The sequence below is a fragment of the Periplaneta americana genome, chromosome 17 (genome assembly GCF_040183065.1).
Source record: "Periplaneta americana isolate PAMFEO1 chromosome 17, P.americana_PAMFEO1_priV1, whole genome shotgun sequence".
In the NCBI taxonomy this organism is placed as follows: domain Eukaryota; kingdom Metazoa; phylum Arthropoda; class Insecta; order Blattodea; family Blattidae; genus Periplaneta; species Periplaneta americana.
In genome coordinates, this window is record NC_091133.1 from 131,398,306 (window position 1) to 131,421,191 (window position 22,886).

The window sequence follows — 22,886 nt, forward strand, 5'->3', positions numbered from 1 at the left end:
TACTGATTCTGCTGGGAGTTCATTTCAAAGTGTGTCATGACGTCACTGTTGTTGGGTCACCGATTTGAAGCGAGTTTCAGCTTATATGTTAGAGAAGTTGCCTATTACTTAAGGCGTTCTTCAATCTGAACTTGAGAACGTGTACGGTATAACTTGAACGTCGTAGCAACAGATGGCGGTCTGTACGGTCTGTGTGCTACCATAACCTCTTTCGAACTGTGTTTTGCGCCGGCAAGTCGTACGCAGGGTATTTGTTATCATCGGTTGCGTACGGTAACATTCCACAACACAAATCAAATGCTCTATGTCCATGTTGACCGTCGAAGTTAATGTCAACAAATACGTAAGTAATCGTCTTAACCCTCTCCCCATAACCCGACAGTACGTATTTCAAAACAGTTCACATTCCTGCCACTACCGGCGTTACCGTACGTATCGGTACGTACTCTTCAGAATGAACGCCGTACTTGCTAGGCAACTTCTCTGCCTCTTAGGTTATACACCTCTGCGGAAGTGTAGGAAGATTGAATTCTCTAGGCTCATCGGCTAGCCACATGACGGCATACAGCGAGCCATGACACATTTTGAACTGAACACCCAGTAGTTTATATGCGTTTCTTATGGCAGACTTTGAGCCGAATTCAATTTGACTCAGTAGTTAATATTCCGCCCGCTTGAGCACAGTAATGCAGAAATTTCGCTAGATGGCAGGGTTGTTGGAGACGTTAGGCAGGGAATCATCAACCGCAGACTTGCACGAAAACACAAGTTAAAGTTCCGCGCCAAATGTTAATGTAATGTTGCCAATTCAAAACTAAAGCACATAACTTGATTTGAATGTGTAAATTATTATCCATTTAACTATATTGAACGCAGAGATAGTCATGGTTCTTTTTAGAAAGATAAATATTTTTTCACATCTGTTTGTTAATGTTGAGTAATATTTGTTTTATTTTGCGGAAACTAAATATCGCTACACTGTTGCTACAGTATTCATGCTTCTGTTAACGATACATGAAATCTGTGTAGGACATGAACATGTGTTATTCAGGCCGCTGCTTTGGATTTATCAGCCTGTTAAATAAAGTGCAAACGTGTTTGTTTATTATCTATCTCACTGTTTATCTCGTGTGTTTTTGCCAGTCATTTTACTAGTTATAAAAGTTGTTTGTATTTGACTAACAATACTGTGAAAGTTTGATTATCTGTATCTGTAAATTTCGTTATTAGTTTCCGAAATGTTATTGTAACTGTTACTAGATGCATTGTTAAATGTACACCTGGTAAAATATCTGGTTTAATTAATGTGTTTTATTTAACATAATGCAAACGTGAACTGCGATTATCAATTTCACTAGGGTAATTTGTGTATAACCTTTTTTCATTCATTTTTGGCACCACTACCAGAATGCCTCACCGGCCGCCACTGCTATTATCATTACATTATCATCTTCATCTTCATCAACATGGACGAATTTAAGATTAGAATCGTTATGTCTGAGACATACGGCATCGAAGAGCTTTGGCCTCGAATAAATATATTGAGAATACGTTCTACTTACTACCATTAAATGGATTCATTGCGCTAAAGAGGGGCATTTCAATTTACAAAACCTGGTTATGAAACAACTCTTCTTCAGTTAATGTAAGAACAATAACAAACGTACCTTTTATATACGAGCTATTCCATCTCAAATCGACCGAAATATAGAGAAAATTGACCTTACTATTTCTAAATACAATGAAACTCTTTTTGTACGTAGAGAACTGTGATACAATGCTTTGTGCAAAGTTTGAGGTATCAGAACTTCATAGTGTTTAAATTAAAAATATTTTAATTTATCGTATTTTAATAAAATTAGCAACTTTAAACGGTTGTAGCTCCGAAACCCTTTCACCCAATGATCAAAATCATGGTTTACTTTGATGCAGAGAAATTAAAGTTTATATTGACATTAAACAGATTTTCTTACTTTTTATGGAAATGGAGAAATTTATATTTTTCTTCATTAAGACGCCTTTGCCTAGGAAAACATATTTAAAAAATATATAGTTAGATTCCGCATTGAAAGTACAAATAAACACATATCTTTTACTGATGGTATGTTGATATGAAAGTAGGCCTATTGAAGATATCAAATAAATAAAATAAATAGAACGCGCGTGAACTAACCAGCTGACTGTGAGACGGAGCTAGCCGAGACAAGCAAGGCCAGGAGACAAACACGTAATGTTTCGTTTAATAGCGCATAGATGGGCTAGCTTTATTACAAGTTTTCATAAACACAGGAGTAAAATGACGCCCAACGCTCGCTTATCATCCTCTCTTGGCCAGTGCGTGTGGTACTGCGCCGCTCAAGTCTAGGCGTGTGAAAATAATTTATTTAATATCCTCGAAACTTATTGCCGTACCACTAAGCAAACAATGCCGAATTCCTCTTAATAATGCAAAGTTTTTCTCAATATTTTTTTACACTTTTACAAATGAGCCTAAAAGTAAGTAAAATCAGATTATTTGTCTCTCTGTACACAATAAAAATAAGGATTACTTCTTATCATAATCTACTAAATGTCAGCTTCAAAATGAGCTCTCGTTCAATGTTCTGCAGTAAATGGTTCCAGAGTTCTGAGCGCTGAAAGAGGCTTTTTTTTTTTTCTAAAATACACTAAATTTGTCGCTCAACAATACGAAAACCGTTTCACTTTCGATAGTATATTTTTGAAAATGCACTCTCCTCAGCACCTTGTATAAATAGGGAAAAATTAGAGTATAAAAAAATGCGAGGTTTTTTACTGATCGATTTCATATGGAATAGCCCATACATATTAAAAAAAAGTTGATCAAAATCAAATTATCCACGGATGCATTTCCAATATATTTTTTTCTTGCCTCGTACAGTTAACCCGAGGAAGATTATTTTGGAATTCTGACAATGTAGCAGAAAAGGAGAAGAGTTTATAATAGTCTGCAACTTTAAACTCTAAGTCTCTGAAGATAGATAAGCTTAATGGGAAACGAAATTTACAAAGTTTACAACTTAAAGTTTTCAGTCTTTCACGTTGTTTATTTTCAATGAACGGTCTTAGTAGATAAATTCTCAAGAAACACACAAAGGATTAACAAAATTAAATTCAGGATACGCCTTGGATTAGTGTCCGTGTGGGCCCATACACGACCAGGCGGTACAGGAAGAAACTACCTCATTTCCAACAGGCTGCCAGTAGGGAATTGTTAATGTCTACAGCTCTATTATAAAAATATTAAAAATAAACAAATGAAGAACAGTGACAGAAACACAGGACGGAGTATAAAACGGAAACAATAATGAAGATTTAACATGAAGACAATGCAAAAATATGCAACAGAAAGAGGTTAATGAAAAATTAATATATAAGAAGTAAATGAGAGAAAGAATTGACCAAATAAAGGCTGATGACGGAAGAAACGAAGACAGATAAGAAAAAGAATAGATAATAGTACAACACTTATCTCATGAATTTATAGTAATATACGTTACAAGAGCGGTATGTTGAAGTTTTCATGTTCGAGGAAAAGATTGAAAAATCGAAACGTACATACCGCTCGTGTATCGTACATTATTTTGTGCGAAGATCGTTTATTACATACCTGAAAGACGAATTTCTAATTAGTTGCAATGAAATCTCCATCTTGGTTCCTGTTTAATGACGGCAACTTCGGAAAACCAAAATATCTTTCTTCAACATTGTTGCTATAAAATGTTTTCTGTGTTTACTATACTCCAGCAGGCCGTGATATACGTCTGTCTTTTTTTTCCCCCAGTCTATAAATGCGAACTTAAAACAAACGGTAAGGTTGTGTAATGATTTATTTTTCATTTTAATATTTTAACAATATTATTTATATAACATATTGCAGTAATAACATCGGCATCTGGAATCTTGTTGATTTTTTCACGGCTTCCTTAATGTTACTTGTATCAGGAATGCAATAAGTTTCGTGGAGTAGTAGACTTTACTTAATTTTTGAAAATATTTAAAAATAATAATTAACATTGCAATTTAGGTGAAATTGCAGTGGTAAGTTTCCAATTTATAATTATTACTATGTTAAACGTCTCTAAAAATAATATGTTAAAAGCCTAAAGCAGTAAAATGAATGTCGCGCTTAAGCGGTAAGGAGAGGGAAATTGTTATGTGTGTTACGTTGGGAATACTGAATGTGGTATTCCACACTTACCGCGTATTGGTTCTGTGCGGAAAGCAAGCAAATACGCACGATCTCGCACAAAATACTTTTTATAGTCACAATCACGCCATGGTATGAAAGAAAAATTTCACAACCTCGAGCGGGATTCGAACCTGCGACTTCCTTACTCCGGTCAGGCGCTCTAGCAACTGAGATATCGAGTTCGTCTCACGCCAAAGGCTCGAAATTCTCCTCTCATACTGGCGACTCTGTTATAGAGTACTGTCCATAGCGTCTGATCTAGTCAGCACTGCTTATGGTTGGGAAGGAACTTTACAAATGTAATCTTCATCTTACGATGTTGGATGACGCATATAAGTCCGTTGATGTGACATATTAATGAATTTAAATACTTTTTATAGTCACAATCATGCCATGGTATGAAAGAAAAATTTCACAACCTAGTACGATGAAGATTACATTTGTAAAGTTTCTTCCCAACCATAAGCAGTGCTGACTAGATCAGACGCTATGGACAGTACTCTATAACAGAGTCGCCAGTATGAAAGGATGATTCAAGCCTTTGGCGTGAGACGAACTCGATAGCTCAGTTGGTAGAGCGCCTGACCGGAGTACAGGAAGTCGCAGTTTCGAATCCAGCTCGAGGTCGTGAAATTTTTCTTTCATACATGGCATGATTGTGACTGTAAAAAGTATTTAAATTCATTAATATGTCACATCAACGGACGTATATACGTCATCCAACATCGTAAGATGAAGATTACTTATTTCAACACAAATAATGGTTTAAAATTAATAAAAAACATAGTTTTACTGGAATATTCTATTAACACTGCTAAAACGAAAGTTAATTCTTCTCCATTAACTGATAAATGTAATAAACTTCATACTTCTACTTTAAATATTATTAAACTACACAATTCAAATAGTAAATATCCAGATATAAATGGATCTTCCGAAATTAAATATTCAGGAATCATAATTGATAAACATCTGAAATTGGACAAACATAACAAATTACGTAAAATCACATATTATTATTTGAGTTGCGAAATTACTGAAAAGTACTGCAACGTAACTTGGAATGTTGTATGAAGGAACAACGGCGTGTTTTACAAACAGTATTATTCGGTTGAGAAGTTTTTGTCATCTAGTCTTCTGTCGAAAAGTCTGAAAGTTAGGATTTATAAAACAGTTATATTACTGGTTGTTCTGTATGGTTGTGAAACTTGGACTCTCACTTTGAGAGAGGAACAGAGATTAAGGGTGTTTGAGAATAAGTTACTTAGAAAAATATTTGGGGCTAAGGGGGATGAACTTACAGGAGAATGGAGAAAGTTACACAACGCAGAGCTGCACGCACTGTATCCTTCACCTGACATAATTAGGAACATAAAATCCAGACGTTTGAGATGGGCAGGACAAGTAGCACGTATGGGCGAATCCAGAAATGCATATAGAGTATTAGTTGGGAGGCCGGAGGGAAAAAGACCTTTGGGGAGGCCGAGAAGTAGATGGGAAGATAATATTAAAATGGATTTGAGGGAGGTGGGATATGATGGTAGAGACTGGATTAATCTTGCTCAGGATAGGGACCAATGGCGGGCTTATGTGAGGGCGGTAATGAACCTCCGGGTTCCTTAAAAGCCAGTAAGTAAGTAAGTAGCTGAACTGCTATTCTGAGCAAATGCCTATTCCAGGGATCAGCAAAAATGTATTCATTAGCAATAGTGACGTCGCAGGGGAGCTCATAAACAAAGTGGCATGAAAAGGGGTTTAGTATCAGAAGACTTCACACATTATAAAGGAATAAACGGAAGTAAAAATGAAATAATAAGGACAGAAAATTTAGTGAAGAACTTTTTTCAGAACATGGGAGGAGTGATAGTAAGAGAAAAAGAATAAAGTGCATAAGACATGTTGATGATACGGCGTTGTTAGCAGAAGAGGAGACGATACTAAGGGATATGCTACTGGAGCTAAATGACAGCTGTGAGCAGTATGGGATGAAGATAAGATGAAGACCATGGCCATAGGAAGAAAAATAAAGGAGGTAATCTTGCGAATTCTGAATTAGGCAGTAAAGCAAGTGGACAGCTTTAAATACTTGGGGTACACTATAAGCAGTAACATGAGTTGCTGCCAGGAAGTCAAAAGGAGGATAGCAATGGCCAAAGAAGCTTTTAATAGAAAAAGAAGCATCTTCTGAGGACATGCAAGGACAAAACTAAGAAATGAAGCTGTGTTGGGAAGAGCAGGTAAAGAAAGAATGATGCTGAAACTGATCAAGTGATCAGGAAGAGGAAAAGGAATTGACTGGGTTACTGATTGGGAAGAAACTGTCTACTGAAGGATGTACTGCTGGAAGGAATGGTGAACGGGGGAAGAGTTCGGGGCAGAAGAAGATAGCAGATTACAGGCTACATTAAGATATCTGTATCATATGCGGAGACTAAGAGCAAGGCAGAAAATAGGAAAGACTGGACAAAGCTGGGTTTGCAGTGAAAGACCTGCTCTTGGGCAGAACACTATGAATGAATGGAGGACAGAAAAAAAGAAAGAAAATAGAAAAGTAAGGTGAAAGAAAGAAGGAAAGAAATAAAGAGAAAAAGGAAGGTAGCAGGAAAGAAAATAAGTGTGAGACGAGAGAGGAAATGCAGGGAGGGAAAAGAATGAAGAACGGACAGGCTCCACACGGTCCGATATAAAACAGAAGCGTGGTTCTAAATAGCTGCCGTGTAACCAAGGCAGGGGCCGCAACATCCATCTGCAGCTGTCAGGCGCTGTCCGAAATCACCACTTGTATAATTTATTACAGCAGCTTGCAGAATTCGTTATGATTCTGGAGTGTACTGAGATCGGCCGATGCCCTAAAAGCGAGTCATCAATTCTTAAAATGGGTACTTCCCCACCATTCTAATTGAGGACGCCGTCTACACAAGTGTCACAGAAGTCATCACAAATTTTGGAGATTGGACAATTCTGGAGGTCAAAAACTTAAAGTTAGTTATACAGGATTTTCCAAAAGTAAGAGGTGAGTTTAGTCGTTCATAGCCCCAAATCGAGAGAAATAGCATATCTAACGTTAGTGCGACCGTTAATGGAATACGGAACTACATGTTGGGATCCCTATAGAATATATCAGGTAAATTCCTTAGAAAAAATCCAGTGTAGGGCAGCTAAATTTGTTAAAGGTAAAAGAGACGATGGAAACGATACGATAAAACGATACGATAAAACGATACGATAAATGGGAAACTTTTGAAAACAGACGTAGAAAAACTAGAATAACGTCATTGTATAGAGCACAACTAGGTCAGAAAGCATGGGTAGACATAACGGTTCGGTTAGAAAAGCCAACGTACTATGGTAGGAACGATCATGATTTTAAAATCAAATGTACGAAACAGAAAACGGATGTAGGTAAATTCTAATTTTTAAATAGAACTATAAATGATTAGAATGACCTACCTGCAGCTGTCTTTGAGGGCTGTCCTTCCTTAAGGAGATTCCAGAATAACTTAAAAAGTTGTGTATAAAGTGCAAATTAAAATTAAGGTGACATTTAACATTTAATTTTTTAAGGTGACATGTATTTATTTAGTCTGACGAGTTACTTCCTTGGTTTGAATTGTAAATTATTTAAAAATAGCGTGTAAGAGGGCCTTAGATTAGAAATGTTTAGCTTAAATGTAGTTCTGTTTATAAGTATGCATAAGGGTGTAATTATTTGACTTATTTGAACTGTTGTATCAGTGAAGCGAGGTGAGTCAGTGAAGTTATGGTTTTACAGTGCAGTGAATAGTTCCGATCTGTGATCATTTATAGCGTCAATGAAATGTGTTCTATAGTGTCGGTGAAATGTGTTACAGAGTGTCAGTGAAATGTGTGCTAAAGTGTCAGTGAAATGCGTCATAGTGCCACTACAGTGAGTGAGATGAGAGTAAAGTGAAAGGATATTAAAACTTATGCAGGGCCTATACATATGTAGGTTGTGTTGTAAAATTAGGTTATTTTATGTTTTAGTATTAATTGTAATTATTGTGTTAAATTGTATCGTGTATTCTTATTGTATTGTGTTTTGTAATTTTATTATGTATTGTTTATATTTTATATACCACTGCCACCGGGTGCTTACCCACTTGCAGTGTAAATAAATAAATACCATACAATGTTAAAAATTCTGGCAAGGCCTTATTACACAAGAAATGGGATTTTTCATCACCATGGCAACGAAGAAATTAAACAGTTTACTACTTGAAAAACTGAATGCCATGGCGACAATGGTGATTGTGGTGGTGGCTGTCTTCTTACCTTTCTTCTACAGCAGAGTTTAGGACAATTTAACCTCTTTGTTTCTCACATGTTAATATTTTAGATTGTGAATCGACGAACGTCAAACACGCAGATATGTGAAAGACAAGCCAAATAGAATTAGTTACTTCTGTGGAACAAATCGAAGGTCAATAGGAAAATGATTTCGTAAGGAGACGCTTCTAAAATATATAGTGTAGACCTCAACGGAAACTCAATCCATGTTATATGGAATTGAAACACAGACTTCAAAAGCGGATCAGATTAGAAAATTAGAAGCGACAGAAATATTTCTGAAATGGAATGCAGGATTCAGTCTTTCAAATGGAAAGAGGAGAGACAGCAGTTGAGGGCTGACGAAATCTCTGTTATTAAATGTCGTGTTAAATCCACAACAGGGCAGAATAACTCATTCACACCACTACAGTTTATTTCAATTCTCCGTACACCGAAGTGAATGTGAACACTGGACCCACGTCCTATATTTTCAATTTTTCTCACACACATTATTTAACAAATAAATAGTATTCATAGGAATTTTCAGCTTAAATGCTAAATATTTTGTATATATTTTAAAAAAGATTTCATAAAATTCCATTTTATTTATTTTTTTTCCTCTCTTATAAAAAATATTTTGAATAGAAACTTTATGTTGAAAATACTATCGTTAGTAATAAATTTCAAGTGTTTTAATTAATTTTGTACAAAACACTGTTTACATTATTTACTTATAAATGGCTTCTAAAAACCCGGGGGTTCATTGCCGCCCTCACATAAGCCCGCCATCAGTTCCTATCCTGAGAAAGATGAATCCACTCCCCACCATCATATCCCCTTCCCTCAAATCCATTTTAAAATTACCCTGCCATGTATGTCTCGGCCTTCCCAAAGCTCTTTTTCTTTCCGATCTTCCAATTAAAATTCTTTATGCATTTATGCATTCTCCCATACGTGCTACATGTCCTGCCCATATCAAACATCTGAATTTAATGTTCCTAATTATGTCAGGTGAAGAATACAATGCGTGCAGCTCTGGGTTGTGTAACTTCCTCCATTCTCCTGTAACTTCATCCCTCTTAGCCCCAAATATTTTCCTAACCACCTTATTCTCGAACACCCTTAACCTCTGTTCCTCTCTCAAAGTGAGAGTCCAAGCCCCATTGTCAACAGCCCCGCTCACTTTGTTAATAGCCCTGCACCCTTGTCAAATGGACCTGCCCCCTTGTCAATGGACTCGCTTCCTTTGCCAATGGCTCCGCCCCTTAGGCATTGGCCCCAACCGCTTTGTCAATGGCCCCGCTCCCTTTGTTAGTGGCCCGGCCCACTTGTCAATATTCCCGCCCCTTGTCAATGGCCCGCCCTTTTGTCAATGGCTCCGCCCTCTTTGTCAATGACCCCGTCCACTTTTCCTATGGCTCCGCCCCTTCGTCAATGGCCCGACCCTTTGTCAATGGCCACGCACTCTTCGCAAATATCCCCGCCCACTTTGTCAATAGCCCCACCCCCTTTGCAGATGCTCCGCCCCCTTTGTTAATGGCTCCGCCCCTTTTCCAATGGGCCCGACCCTTTTGGTCCCGCCCTCTTTGTAAATGGCCCCGCTTCCTTTGTGGAAGGCTTCGTCTTCTTTGCCAATGGCTCCGCCCCATTCGGAAATGGAACGCCCTCTTCAGCAATGGCCCCGCCCGCTTTGTCAATGACCCCACCCTCTTTGGCAGTGGCCCCGCCTCCTTGTCAATGGCACCGTCCCCTTTTTAAATGACTCCGCCCACTTTGACAATGGCTCCGCTCCCATTGTCAATGACCCCGCCCCAATGTCAATGGCTCCACCCCTTTGCCAATTACCCCGCCCTCTTTGTTAATGGCTCCATCCCATTTTTAAATGGCCACACCCATATTTGCCAATGGCCCCTCCCCTCTTCGTCACTGGCCTCGCCTCCGTCAATGACTCAAAATTTAGTAGTTTTTTTTTTAATCAATCGACCTTAAGTTCTTTAAAAGACCAATAATAGGTCGAAACCTACCAGGTACGATAGAATTTAACACGAGAAAGTCATATAATACATATTTCGAAGTGATACAGTGTTAAATGTTGTGTAATCAAGATGTATTAAAAGTATATCTGCTCTGTATTCAGGATCCTTGTGGTTACCCTCACTGGTGATTTAATAAAATCATTCTCTCTATAAGGTCATTCTCTGTCTTGAGCAAAATAAGAATAGTAGAAGTAACAACAAATCCATGACAAGAAAGTGAACATTACCCTCCAAGTTTGTGCAGAACAAGAGATGAGACCCATTTCATTACAAGTGGTGCGTCTTACCTTTCCCGTGGCCCTTGAGGTCGAGTCTAAAGACGTCCTGTCCCTTCTGTCCGTCGACCAACTGCCCCAGTCCGCCGCTCAGGTAGCCGGACTCTTCGTGGCCGTCGTACGTCCTGTCAGACAGGTCCACCTCCGTGCCCCGCTGCACGCCCTGCGGCATGGCGTAGCTCAGCAGGCCCTCTGCAACAACCACCAGTAATAATAATAATAATAATAATAATAATAATAATAATAATAATAATAATAATAATAATAACAATAATAATAACAATAATAACAATCATAATAATAATAATAATAATAATAACAATAACAATATTAATAATAATAATAATAATAATAATAATAATAATGTGGAGAAGTTCAAATATCTTGGAGCAACAGTAACAAATATAAATGATACTCTGGAGGAAATTAAACACAGAATAAATATGGGAAATGCCTGTTGTTATTCGGTTGAGAAACTTTTATCATCCAGTCTGCTGTCAAAAAATCTGAAAGTTAGAACTTATAAAACAGTTATACTACCGGTTGTTCTTTATGGTTGTGAAACTTGGACTCTCACTTTGAGAAAGGAACATAGGTTAAGGGTGTTTGAGAATAAGGTTCTCAGGAAAATATTTGGGGATAAGAGGGATGAAGTTACAGGAGAATGGATAAAGTTACACAACAGAACTGCAAGCATTGTATTCTTCACCTGACATAATTAGGAACATTAAATCCAGACGTTTGAGATGGGCAGGGCATGTAGCACGTATGGGCGAATCCAGAAATGCATATAGAGTGTTAGTTGGGAGGCCGGAGGGAAAAAGACCTCTAGGGAGGCCGAGACGTAGATGGGAAGATAATATAAAAATGGATTTGAGGGAGGTGGGATATGATGATAGAGAATGGATTAATCTTGCTCAGGATAGGGATCAATGGCGGGCTTATGTGAGGGCGGCAATGAGCCTCCGGGTTCCTTAAAAGCTAGTAAGTAAGTAAGTATGTAATAATAATAATAATAATAATAATAATAATAATAATAATAATAATAATATGTACTTATTCTGGTGGTGTTAGGCCATCAGGTAAAAACATTCAACATTTTAAATTCGTATACTATTTCACAAAGCTTAAGATTTCTATTAATATTATTAATCTAAATAACTAAAGGTGAAAGGGAAACTAATAATTCAAAAAAGAAATAGAATAAAACGCTGTAGTCGACACATCTAGTAACTTATTAATAATACATTTTGTTAGATATGTTAATGATACATACTACATTTCAATTAGATGAAACTTTCTACAGAGACTACTAAACCCTATTTCAGTTTGGTTGATAGGCTTTCCCCTCTACTCACACTCCCTACCAACAATGAAGGGGAAGCTGCTACTGTCCATCTCACAAACGTTAAACTAATTAACTTTCTACATAGTGACAAATTTTATTTCTGAAAGTGTTTACCGGTACCTACTCTATATTTCGAAAGTGCAGTACTAAGAGTTTATATTGAATTTTATTGCTATTTATATTAACAGGCATATTAAAAAGCTACCGACAACAGAAGATAAATGTTTTCTCCACCGCTAGTTGCTACTCTACAGCATACACAACGGGACAATCTGCATTGTGTCGCTCCCCCTTGACTTCATAATACAAACTAACATTCCTTAATCTAATTAATTATTAGTTGAAAATATTGTAAGAACGACACAAAAATATATCTCTAACATGTAATTGTCAAACATTTGTGTCACTGTATTTCATATCCACTTATGTACTTTATTTAATATTTTATTTGCTAGTGTGTACAGCTTGGGGGGTGCAGGTATAAGAAGTAACAGCTACCGGTCTGTCACTGACGGCCCGAGGGCAAGTATAAGGGGAAAGCAATGCCTTCGAATCCTCTCAACTTGTATGAAATGTCGTTTAGTTACATGCAGCATGATAACTGTAAAAATGTTCAGGTCTCTAGTTCCAAAAGTTTAGAAAATTTAAATTTCACCTCCGTGTACTCTTAAATCTGTTTCCTTTCCCACTGTACGTTTCGTCCTGCCTGCTTATTTCTTACGCTTTAACTTTCATCTCTCCAATCATCTCATTGCGTCTTTATTAGTACTGAAAGAGGTTTTTCAATATTTAGCGACGAAGATATAACTGGGGTTGGAAGGCGGGGACAAGCAGGGTCACGATCTGTCAGTACTCCGAGTCTTGCTATTCATGGTGCCGTATTGTATTGTATTGTATTTATTAACATTCCATGGTATTCATACATCGCTTCACAGCTAGAATATGGAACAAGTCAAAAAACTTAATATTATTATAAAGTCCTAATTTATGGTCACAATCTAGATGAAATATATACAGACGAGATTTACAATATAGTCTACTAGTACAACACAAAGTTTTAGTATCAATTTGATGAAGTGTTATTGAATGTCATGAATTCACCTACAGAATAGAAGGCGTGAGAAATTAGGTACTTCTTTAATTTGGCCCTAAATAATCTTATGTTTTGAGTTTCTTTTTTTATATCGATAGGGAGGCAATTAAAACTTTTTACTGCCATATAACGCACTCCTTTTTGATAGCACGATAGACTTGCCGATGGAGTATGAAAGTCATTTTTTGACGCGTATTTATGCTATTAACTGTTGAATTAGTTACAAAGTTTTCACGATTACTTACGAGGAAGATTGTTAATGAAAAGATATACTGACAAGCCATGGGCATTATTTGTAGTTTTTTGAAAATAGTCCTACACGATTCCCTAGATTTGGCACCTAATACTGTATTATTCTAATGACTCTTTTTTGTAATAGAAATATACTGTTACTATCTGTGGAATTTCCCCAGAATATTATTCCAAAACTCATTACCGAGTGAAAGTATGCAAAGTATATTGTTTTTAAGGTATTGATATTTACTATCTTTTGCATAGATCTAATAGCAAAACAAGCTGAATTTAGTTTGGGGGTAATTTCTTTAATATGATTTTTCCAATTTAACACATTATCGATTTTTAAGTCAAGAAATTTGGTTGTTGTTGTTTCTAATTGGGACATATTATTAATTATTGCGCTAGAAATTTGCGAGGTTGAATTTGGACAGGATTTAAATTGAATTATGTTAGTTTTGTAACAATTTAATACTAATTTATTGACTGAGAACCAGTCACATATTTTGAAGAGAATTTCCTCTGTTGAAGATTGGAATGTGTTGGAGTTATTGGCTGTAATTACTATACTTGTGTCATCTGCAAATAATATGGGATGACCTACAACTTTTATTAGGGGGGCAAGATCATTTATAAACACTAGAAAAAGTAGGGGACCTAATATTGATCCTTGAGGATCAATACGCAATGCAAGACCCCCTGCTTTACTTCCCTTGCAAACAAGTTCATGCTAAGGATGTTACTTGCCTTTAAAATCCACCATGTGGGCCAATTAATCTCTAATCCCATGACAAGGACTGTGCTCGTCAATTGACCACACGAAGAAAAATAATAAATAGTACAGGGACATCATTTTATTTTTACTTCAATTTTTATTGTATCTGAGTTTTTGAATGTACTTCACTCCCACCCCTTCTACTAATGAAGTTCAACCGTCCTCCATACAGATCCAAGACCGCATATACAGTCATAGTAGCCTTACGGTCATGGTAAACAGAACGTTCCAAAAATATGTTCGCATTTTCCAGTGAGCTTTCAATATTGTAACAGGTACTGTCGTTCATTTGAATACGTCGCATTCCGGTTTCCCCCACCAGCTCCTATTCGCCTCTCTGTAAAGGCTTATAGCTGGGCTGTCTTACCTCTCTTCTGAGAACATTAATTTCTGTTAGCAATTGTACGTCTACGTAATATTATACCCATACAACTGTTTAAAATAACTTAAATGAAAGGGCCACGTTAAGTAATTAACTGTCACGTGATTTCCCCTCTTTCTACGATCCTGCGACATAACCACTTGGACGGAGTCTGAGTAATTTTATCTTTTCGGATCGAGCAGAAGTGAAGATTGAATTTATAGTACGTAAAGTAGGCCTACTCTTTTACAGAGTAGGTACAGAATTATTTCTACATGAGTTACTAGTACGAAGAACGAAACTGGTAATTGGAATTACACACATTAGAAGTGAAACCTGTATCGAAATGAACGTCCACCATTTTGAAAAAATGTATTTAAATATCCATATTATGATTATTTTTCAATTTAACTTCATTCTCTATATTGTACGCTAATGTGCTGTAGACAGTATAATATACAATGAATAATGAATACGTCCACATGGACAGCTCAGTTCGTGAGTAAAAACACTCATTGTTAATCCTGTACTGTATTTTGATTAAACAAAAACCTGATGAAAATGATCAAACTCAAAAGCGTGATATTTTCTAATTTACGTAAATGGATGAATTACTTTTCTTCCCTCCTATATCTAGTTTTTTTTAGTAGGTTATTTTACGACGCTTTATCAACAACTTAGGTTATTTAGCGTCTGAATGAGATGAAGGTGATAATGCCGGTGAAATGAGTCCGGGGTCCAACACCGAAAGTTACCCAGCATTTGCTCGTATTGGGTTGAGGGAAAACCCCGGAAAAAACCTCAACCAGGTAACTTGCCCCGACCGGGAATCGAACCCGGGCCACCTGGTTTCGCGGCTAGACGTGCTAACCGTTACTCCACAGGTGTGGACTCCTATACCTAGTAAAGTGATTTGTTTGTATATTATGCCAGTATCATAGAACTCCAGTCGTGGAAGGGGGTAGCAAACGGCGTTGATCCAAAGGTATAGCCAGGTTAATATTAGAAATGTTAGTAAAAATAAAATGATGTCCCTGAATAAGTCCTTCCTGAATATCTTAAGAGCACAGACAAATGCCCCGGCAGACAGCTGCAATTTGGATCTGCCATATAAAGGCTGTTTTTATATAAATGTAAATGTCGCAGCCTCGACAACGCTCTCGGCCAGATTAAATCTCTCTCTAGTTGCAGGAGGCTGTTACGAAACACTTCCAAAACTGTCAATCCCAAACACGGCGCACAATGCCGGATGATCTCGTAGCTGGATTTCATAATCACAACGGCTTTGAAGGGATTGCCTCTGACAGTGAAACTTATGTGATGGATCACGCTCTAGGAGGTCGTTGTATAACACATGCGGCGCGACGGCGACGCGCACAAAGTGATATTAGTTCCGCTGCTCGCTACGTCAAATGAGGCTCAACATTTGGGATATCTTGTTTAACAAAACACCTGTTACATGCAGATGTCACTCACGCCCACCTAGATCCGCCACTCTTTCCACCACTATTGTGTCCAGCACAGCCGGGCCCTCGCGTTCTAGTGAAGACATTATCACTTCCAGCTCGCTCTTAATCTAAAACTGAAATTTGGCGTTAAAATACAGTATAACTCAGAGTAAACCGGCGAAATTTTCATGTTCACGAATATTTACATTGCATAATAGGGATTTAGGCCCTATTTCAACAACAATTGAATGGCTGATTTTAAAAACAATCTATATCACAAAAAGTAGAGTTCAGAAAAACTGAAAAACAAAACGTAGGCCTAATTACTTTCAAATTATGAATATTTTTGTTTCACAAATTATATGTTCACAAAATACGTACACCTATTACGAAAACACATACACCTACAATTACAAATACAGTAGAACCTCTATTATCCGTGGGGATGAAGGGGATGGACTGAACGGTTAATCGAAAAAATCGGATAATCAGTACCATGAAATATTTTGTAATTTCCGCCATGGTCTTGTGTTTAACTCGCTAGGTAGCGGATCAGAAGTTCACTAATTTAAGTCTGGTTGTCAACGACGGGTTTTTAAGGGGAATTGGTCATTATCGCATGCAAAATAATGGTAAAAATACCCTCTCTTCAAGCAGTCATAAATATAATACTATTTATCACAGCTCTTTCATTTTTTTAGTGACATATGTATACACATTAAGCTTTGAAATGAAAAAGAATGGTTACTCTAGAGTAAATCTTTATCCTTAAATTAATTTTTTTAATTAAGCACAATTTTTTTTATAAATCCACTACATGTCTGTAATTAGATACACTCTATTCACTTATTATAGCACATATTGAATTGAAAATTTGACCACTTACTGCTAACAGATACTAAAACATACCCTACTAAAATTATTCATGTATCTACAATATTATGGGCATAGGGCTTATAGCAATCATCACCGTCAATAAATTAAAAAGGAATTGAAGATTAGTATAAGCCCTATGCCCATAATATTACAGATATTTTAATAATTTTAGTAGGGTATGTTTTAGTATCTATTAGCAGTAAGTGGCCAAAATTTTAATTCAATGTGTGCTATGATAAGTGAATAGAGTGTACCTAATCACAGGTATGTAGTGAATTTATATAAAAATATGATTAAATTAAAAAATTAATTTAAGGGTAAGATTTACACTAGATTAACCATTCTTCTTTCATTTTAAAGCTTAATGTGTATACATATATCACTAAAAAAAATGAAAGAGCTGTGATAAATAGTATTACAATTCTGACCGCTTGAAGTTAGGCTATTTTTACCATTACTTTTCATGCGATAACGTCCAATTCCCCTTAAGGGACAAGGAAGCCCTTTGTAATGACTGTCTCAGGAAAGACAGGAATAAAGGAGAACTCATGTTCTAGGTTTACATATTTTTTTTACTCTTTATCCTGTTTTTTTTATTAAATCTCACAGTTGTAACTCCAATCTCGTACTCTGCTGCGAGATGAGCCACAGTTTCTCTTTCTCAAACCATTCAATTATTTCCATTTTTTTCGATACTTAGCACAACACGTTTTCTGTTAACACCCGTGCAAGACATTTTACGTACAAGTTATATAATAGAACGCCAATTCGAACAGTAGACAATTTTGTGTAACGATAAAGGTTTATAATAACACTCTCTAGGAAAAACATATGTAGAATCTACTAATATGATGTACAAAACAGATCTTCATATAAGTTATTTATTTCTGAAGAAGAAAAAAGAAAAAGAGCGAGAAATAGGCAGTCGGATAATTCGCCAATCGCTTAATAGGGTGACGGATAATCGGGGTTCTACTGTATTAATAATTATTTAAATATAATTGTTTAAAAGTTGTGGACATTGGTTGGTTTTAATCAACATAAATTTGATACTGCATTATCAGTATTTCGTACTAGAGTCCTTTCTAAAATGACTGATTCAATTATATATATTAATTATATTATATATTATAATATATTAATTATATATATTAATTTTCGTTAACGGTTAATAAAATTTCATTGAAACAATCTAGTTTCAAGTTTTACTGGTTTTAAAGTAAGAATTTGTTGTCCAAGTTCTTTTTTTTTTCCATACTATGAATTTTTGTTAATAATCACAATCTTTTGATGCTTTAAAACCTATGAAATAAATATATATTTTAGACATTGCTGATGAAAAAAAATCTTCCAGAAGGAAACTTGGGGAAGAGATGAAAATGTAGCAGCAGTTCTAATCGGTGAGACTATAGATATAGCAGTAGGCCTATTTATGCAATAATCCTTGAGTAATCTGCTTACAAACTGCGCATTTACTGTATGAAGATACCTTCCACGAAGAGCTCAACTCTGTTATGTTTTTTTTTTTATATTCTGTTGAAATGAAATCCGTCTTATTACTTTTTAATATTATTGTGTTTGTTTAGAAATACGGATATTTCCAATACTCTGATCAGCTAAAAGTACGACCGTGCTGGGCTAATCTTCACGTACAGGAATTCGCATTAGTTCTATCGATCTCAAAATGATGTGGCGGCCAACACATCAGCATCTCGCGTACCCCGGAACAGAACAGAATAAACACTCGCTAATTATTCTCTAACTGAGGCTTGATATTTTTTCTTAGATTGATAACCGTAATTATTCTGTACAGAACTCGGATAACTACACGAAACTCAGAAGCACACAGCGACGAGCTAGTAATCGCCGTCACCATTCTTTCTATCCTTACCGCCCTCACTTCCGTCGTCGACATTGTCATCGTTATCACCAGGCTTCGAGACTTTGGACCCGATACAATAAGTTTACTGTGCATGCACTATAGGTTGTTCACTCGCTGCAGGTAGGTAGAGATGTGTTGAGGTAACAACGTTGCTATTTAGAGTAGAGTACGGTAGTATGGGGAAACACACATATGTACATTCCGACAGTAAATATGCATTACACAATGACAATGTCAAAAGAATGTGAAAAGCATTTATTCTCCTGTCTTTTATAAGCATTTGTGTTTAATTATACACAGTGTTAATGGTGGAAATAAACATGTAGCAATTTTAAATTTTTCATTTATCCTATTGGTCGTCTTCAGGAAGTGCAGTTACAGTACAGAATTGCAATGCACTACAAGATACATTTTCAGAGTCTCAAACGTAAATCTTTTTCGGTTATCTGCCAAAGTTTGTACTGTAGAAAGCTGTGCTCTACGTCGCATGATAGGAGCAAAACGAAAAAACCTAACATCATTGCAGTTTCTAAGAGACAGTCCTTTATTCTCGGGTGACTCTATGTCCACTAATTTGCTGTTTATGTTACACAATGTTCCATATGTTATTGGTATTATTATTATTATTATTATTATTATTATTATTATTATTATTAACTGTATTTGTAATTAATAAGTTTATTATTGTCATTATTGAGTGTAATTAGTTACCATTCCCACCGGGTATATACCCATTGCAGTGTGAATAAATACATACATATCCGTTATTTTTACATAAAATTGATTTCCGCTTCTGTTTTACATATTCAGTAACCGGTGTACTTGGTGTCTCATTAAATCTCCGTGTCATTTCCTCTACTAATTTGAGGGCTACCGGCATCTCTTTTCTAACCGTGTAAAAGTTTCAGACACAGTTTGTATGAAAACCAAATTATTCGTCAGAACCTTCAAATCCAGAGCGTTTTCCTTTGCGTATTTGTTGGCATCCATTCTACAGTACCCCCACCCACCGTACGCTTTACCACTATACTCAGTACGCCGTTATGTGGATTTCCCACTGAACTGCTATATTGGGTCCGAAGTCTCGAAGCCCGGTTATCACCATCATAATCGTCATCGTCATCATTAATTTTATTATTCTCGTCTTCCTCGGTGATCTGACTACTGGACTGGAAACTCGTGGGTTCAGAGTGAACGGGGGCGGTGGATCGTAAAGCCTAACATGGCTTATTCCAAGAAGGAAGTAAAGCTGTGTGTCTCATGTCGTACATTTAGACATGGCCCCAGGTAAAACTGTGTTAGCTCAGAACTTACTGACCCTTATAGAGGAAGTAAATCCCGAAAAAGAAACAAAGTATAGGATTATGTCTCGTGAACAGAACATACCACGAAATGGAAATATAAAAATTGGAAATTATCCTTGAAAACACGGAAAAATTCAAATGTCTTGGAGTAACAGTAACAAATACAAATGATACTACAGAGCAAATCAAACACAGAATAAATATGGGGAATATCTGCTATTATTCGGTTGAGAAGCTTTTATCATCCAGTCTGCTTTCAAAAAAACTTAAAGTTGGGATTTATAAAACAGTTATATTACCGGTTGTTCTGTATGGTTGTGAAACTTGGACTCTCACTTTGAGACAGGAACAAAGGTTAAGGGTGTTAGAGAATAAGGTGTTTAGAAAAATATTTGGAGATAAGAGGAATGAAGTTTGCTATAGAGTATGCCATTAGGAAAGTCCAGGATAACAGAGAGGATTTGGAATTGAACGGGTTACATCAACTGCTTGTCTATGCGGATGACGTGAATATATTAGGAGAAAATCCACAAATGATTAGGGAAAAAAGGGAAATTTTACTTGAAGCAAGTAAGAAGATAGGTTTGCAAGTAAATCCCGAAAAAACAAAGTATATGATTATGTCTCGTGACTAGAATATTGTACAAAATGGAAATATAAAAATTGGAAATTATTCCTTTGAAGAGGTGGAAAAATTACAATATCTGGGAGCAACAGTAACAAGTATGATACTCGGGAGGATATTAAATACGGAATAAATATGGGAAATGCCTGTTATTATTCGGTTGAGAAAATTTTATCATCCAGTCTGCTGTCGAAAAATCTGAAAGTTAGAATTTATAAAACCGGTTGTTCTTCATGGTTGTGAAACTTGGACTCTCACTTTGAGAGAGGAACATAGGTTAAGGGTGTTTGAGAATAAGGTGCTTAGGAAAATATTTGGGGCTAAGAGGGATGAAGTTACAGGAGAATGGAGAAAGTTACACAACACAGAACTGCACGCATTTTATTCTTCACCTGACATAATTAGGAACGTTAAATCCAGACGTTTGAGATGGGCAGGGCATGTAGCACGTATGGACGAATCCAGAAATGCATATTGAGTGTTAGTTGGGAGGCTGAAGAGAAAAAGACCTTTAGGGAGGCCGAAACGTAGATGGGAGGATAATATTAAAATAGATTTGAGGGAGGTGGGAAATGATGATCGAGACTGGATTAATCTTGCTGAGGATATGGTTAGATGTCGGGCTTATGTGAGGACGGCAATGAGCTTGCGGGTTTTCTAAAAGCCATCAGTAAGTAAATAAGCATACCTCTAACACCCTGTATGTTATGCGGGTAAATTCAGCTAGGTGTTCTGTAACTAACGATTACCACAATTATTAAATAAACAGGCGTGTCCACTATATTTTGACTGCACTGTACGCGGGGGCAGAGTAATTACCGGGCGATGTGCAGGCGATGCTGACTTGCTGTTTAAGCCGTTCGCCCCGCTAAACTGCAGACGCCGGATTATGCGTACTCTGCCCAAGCAAAGCAACTTGGCCGGCCCGGCTCTGGCCTAGTAATTGCCTATCGTAGAGCATGCTGGCAGGTTCGGTTTCACGGGGTTAGGGGGTGTCTGATTGGCTCATTATCTCATGAACCAGGATTAACTGACGGTACGCTCGAATCCATTATCTACATGGGCAGGGCATAGTTGCGCCCCACGGCCAGATAATATGCAGCAGATAAAAAGGGTCCCTGTTTGTGGGCATAGTTGCGCCCCGTTCCCATCAGGTAGAGAAAAGGGGATGACATAGTTGCGCCCCAATAAAATAGATAGAAACTCGAGCCTCGTAATCAACCAACCTTATTGATTTCTTATGCGATTTAATATTCATTATGCATACCGTTAAAATGAACACCATGAAGTTGGCAGTTTTTATTAACTGTTTTTCTACTGTTTATGCAGTGATTATTGATAGTCTACCGTTAAAATGAACACCATGAAGTTGGCAGTTTTTATTAACTGTTTTTTCTACTGTTTATGCAGTGATTATTGATAGCCTACCGTTAAAATGAACACCATGAAGTTGGCAGTTTTTATTAACTGTTTTTTCTACTGTTTATGCAGTGATTATTGATAGTCTACCGTTAAATGAACACCATGAAGTTGGCAGTATTTATTAACTGTTTTCTACTGTTTATGCAGTGATTATTGATAGTCTACCGTTAAATGAACACCATGAAGTTGGCAGTATTTATTAACTGTTTTCTACTGTTTATGCAGTGATTATTGATAGCCTACCGTTAAAATGAACACCATGAAGTTGGCAGTTTTTATTAACTGTTTTTCTACTGTTTATGCAGTGATTATTGATAGTCTACCGTTAAAATGAACACCATGAAGTTGGCAGTTTTTATTAACTGTTTTTCTACTGTTTATGCAGTGATTATTGATAGTCTACCGTTAAAATGAACACCATGAAGTTGGCAGTATTTATTAACTGTTTTCTACTGTTTATGCAGTGATTATTGATAGTCTACCGTTAAATGAACACCATGAAGTTGGCAGTATTTATTAACTGTTTTCTACTGTTTATGCAGTGATTATTGATAGTCTACCGTTAAATGAACACCATGAAGTTGGCAGTATTTATTAACTGTTTTCTACTGTTTATGCAGTGATTATTGATAGCCTACCGTTAAAATGAACACCATGAAGTTGGCAGTTTTTATTAACTGTTTTTCTACTGTTTATGCAGTGATTAT

General features: G+C 36.6%; 1 protein-coding gene across 4 annotated transcripts in view; it reads right to left on the reverse strand.

Moving 5' to 3' along the window:
- Ddr (discoidin domain-containing receptor 2) overlaps positions 1-22,886 on the reverse strand; it is a 1,446,713-nt gene that overhangs the window by 265,826 nt on the left and 1,158,001 nt on the right. For all 4 annotated transcript variants that reach the window (XM_069815692.1, XM_069815694.1, XM_069815693.1 and 1 more), the window contains one exon: positions 10,824-11,003. In XM_069815692.1, coding sequence (XP_069671793.1) covers positions 10,824-11,003 — 180 coding nt within the window. The remainder of the gene's footprint in view (positions 1-10,823; positions 11,004-22,886) is intronic.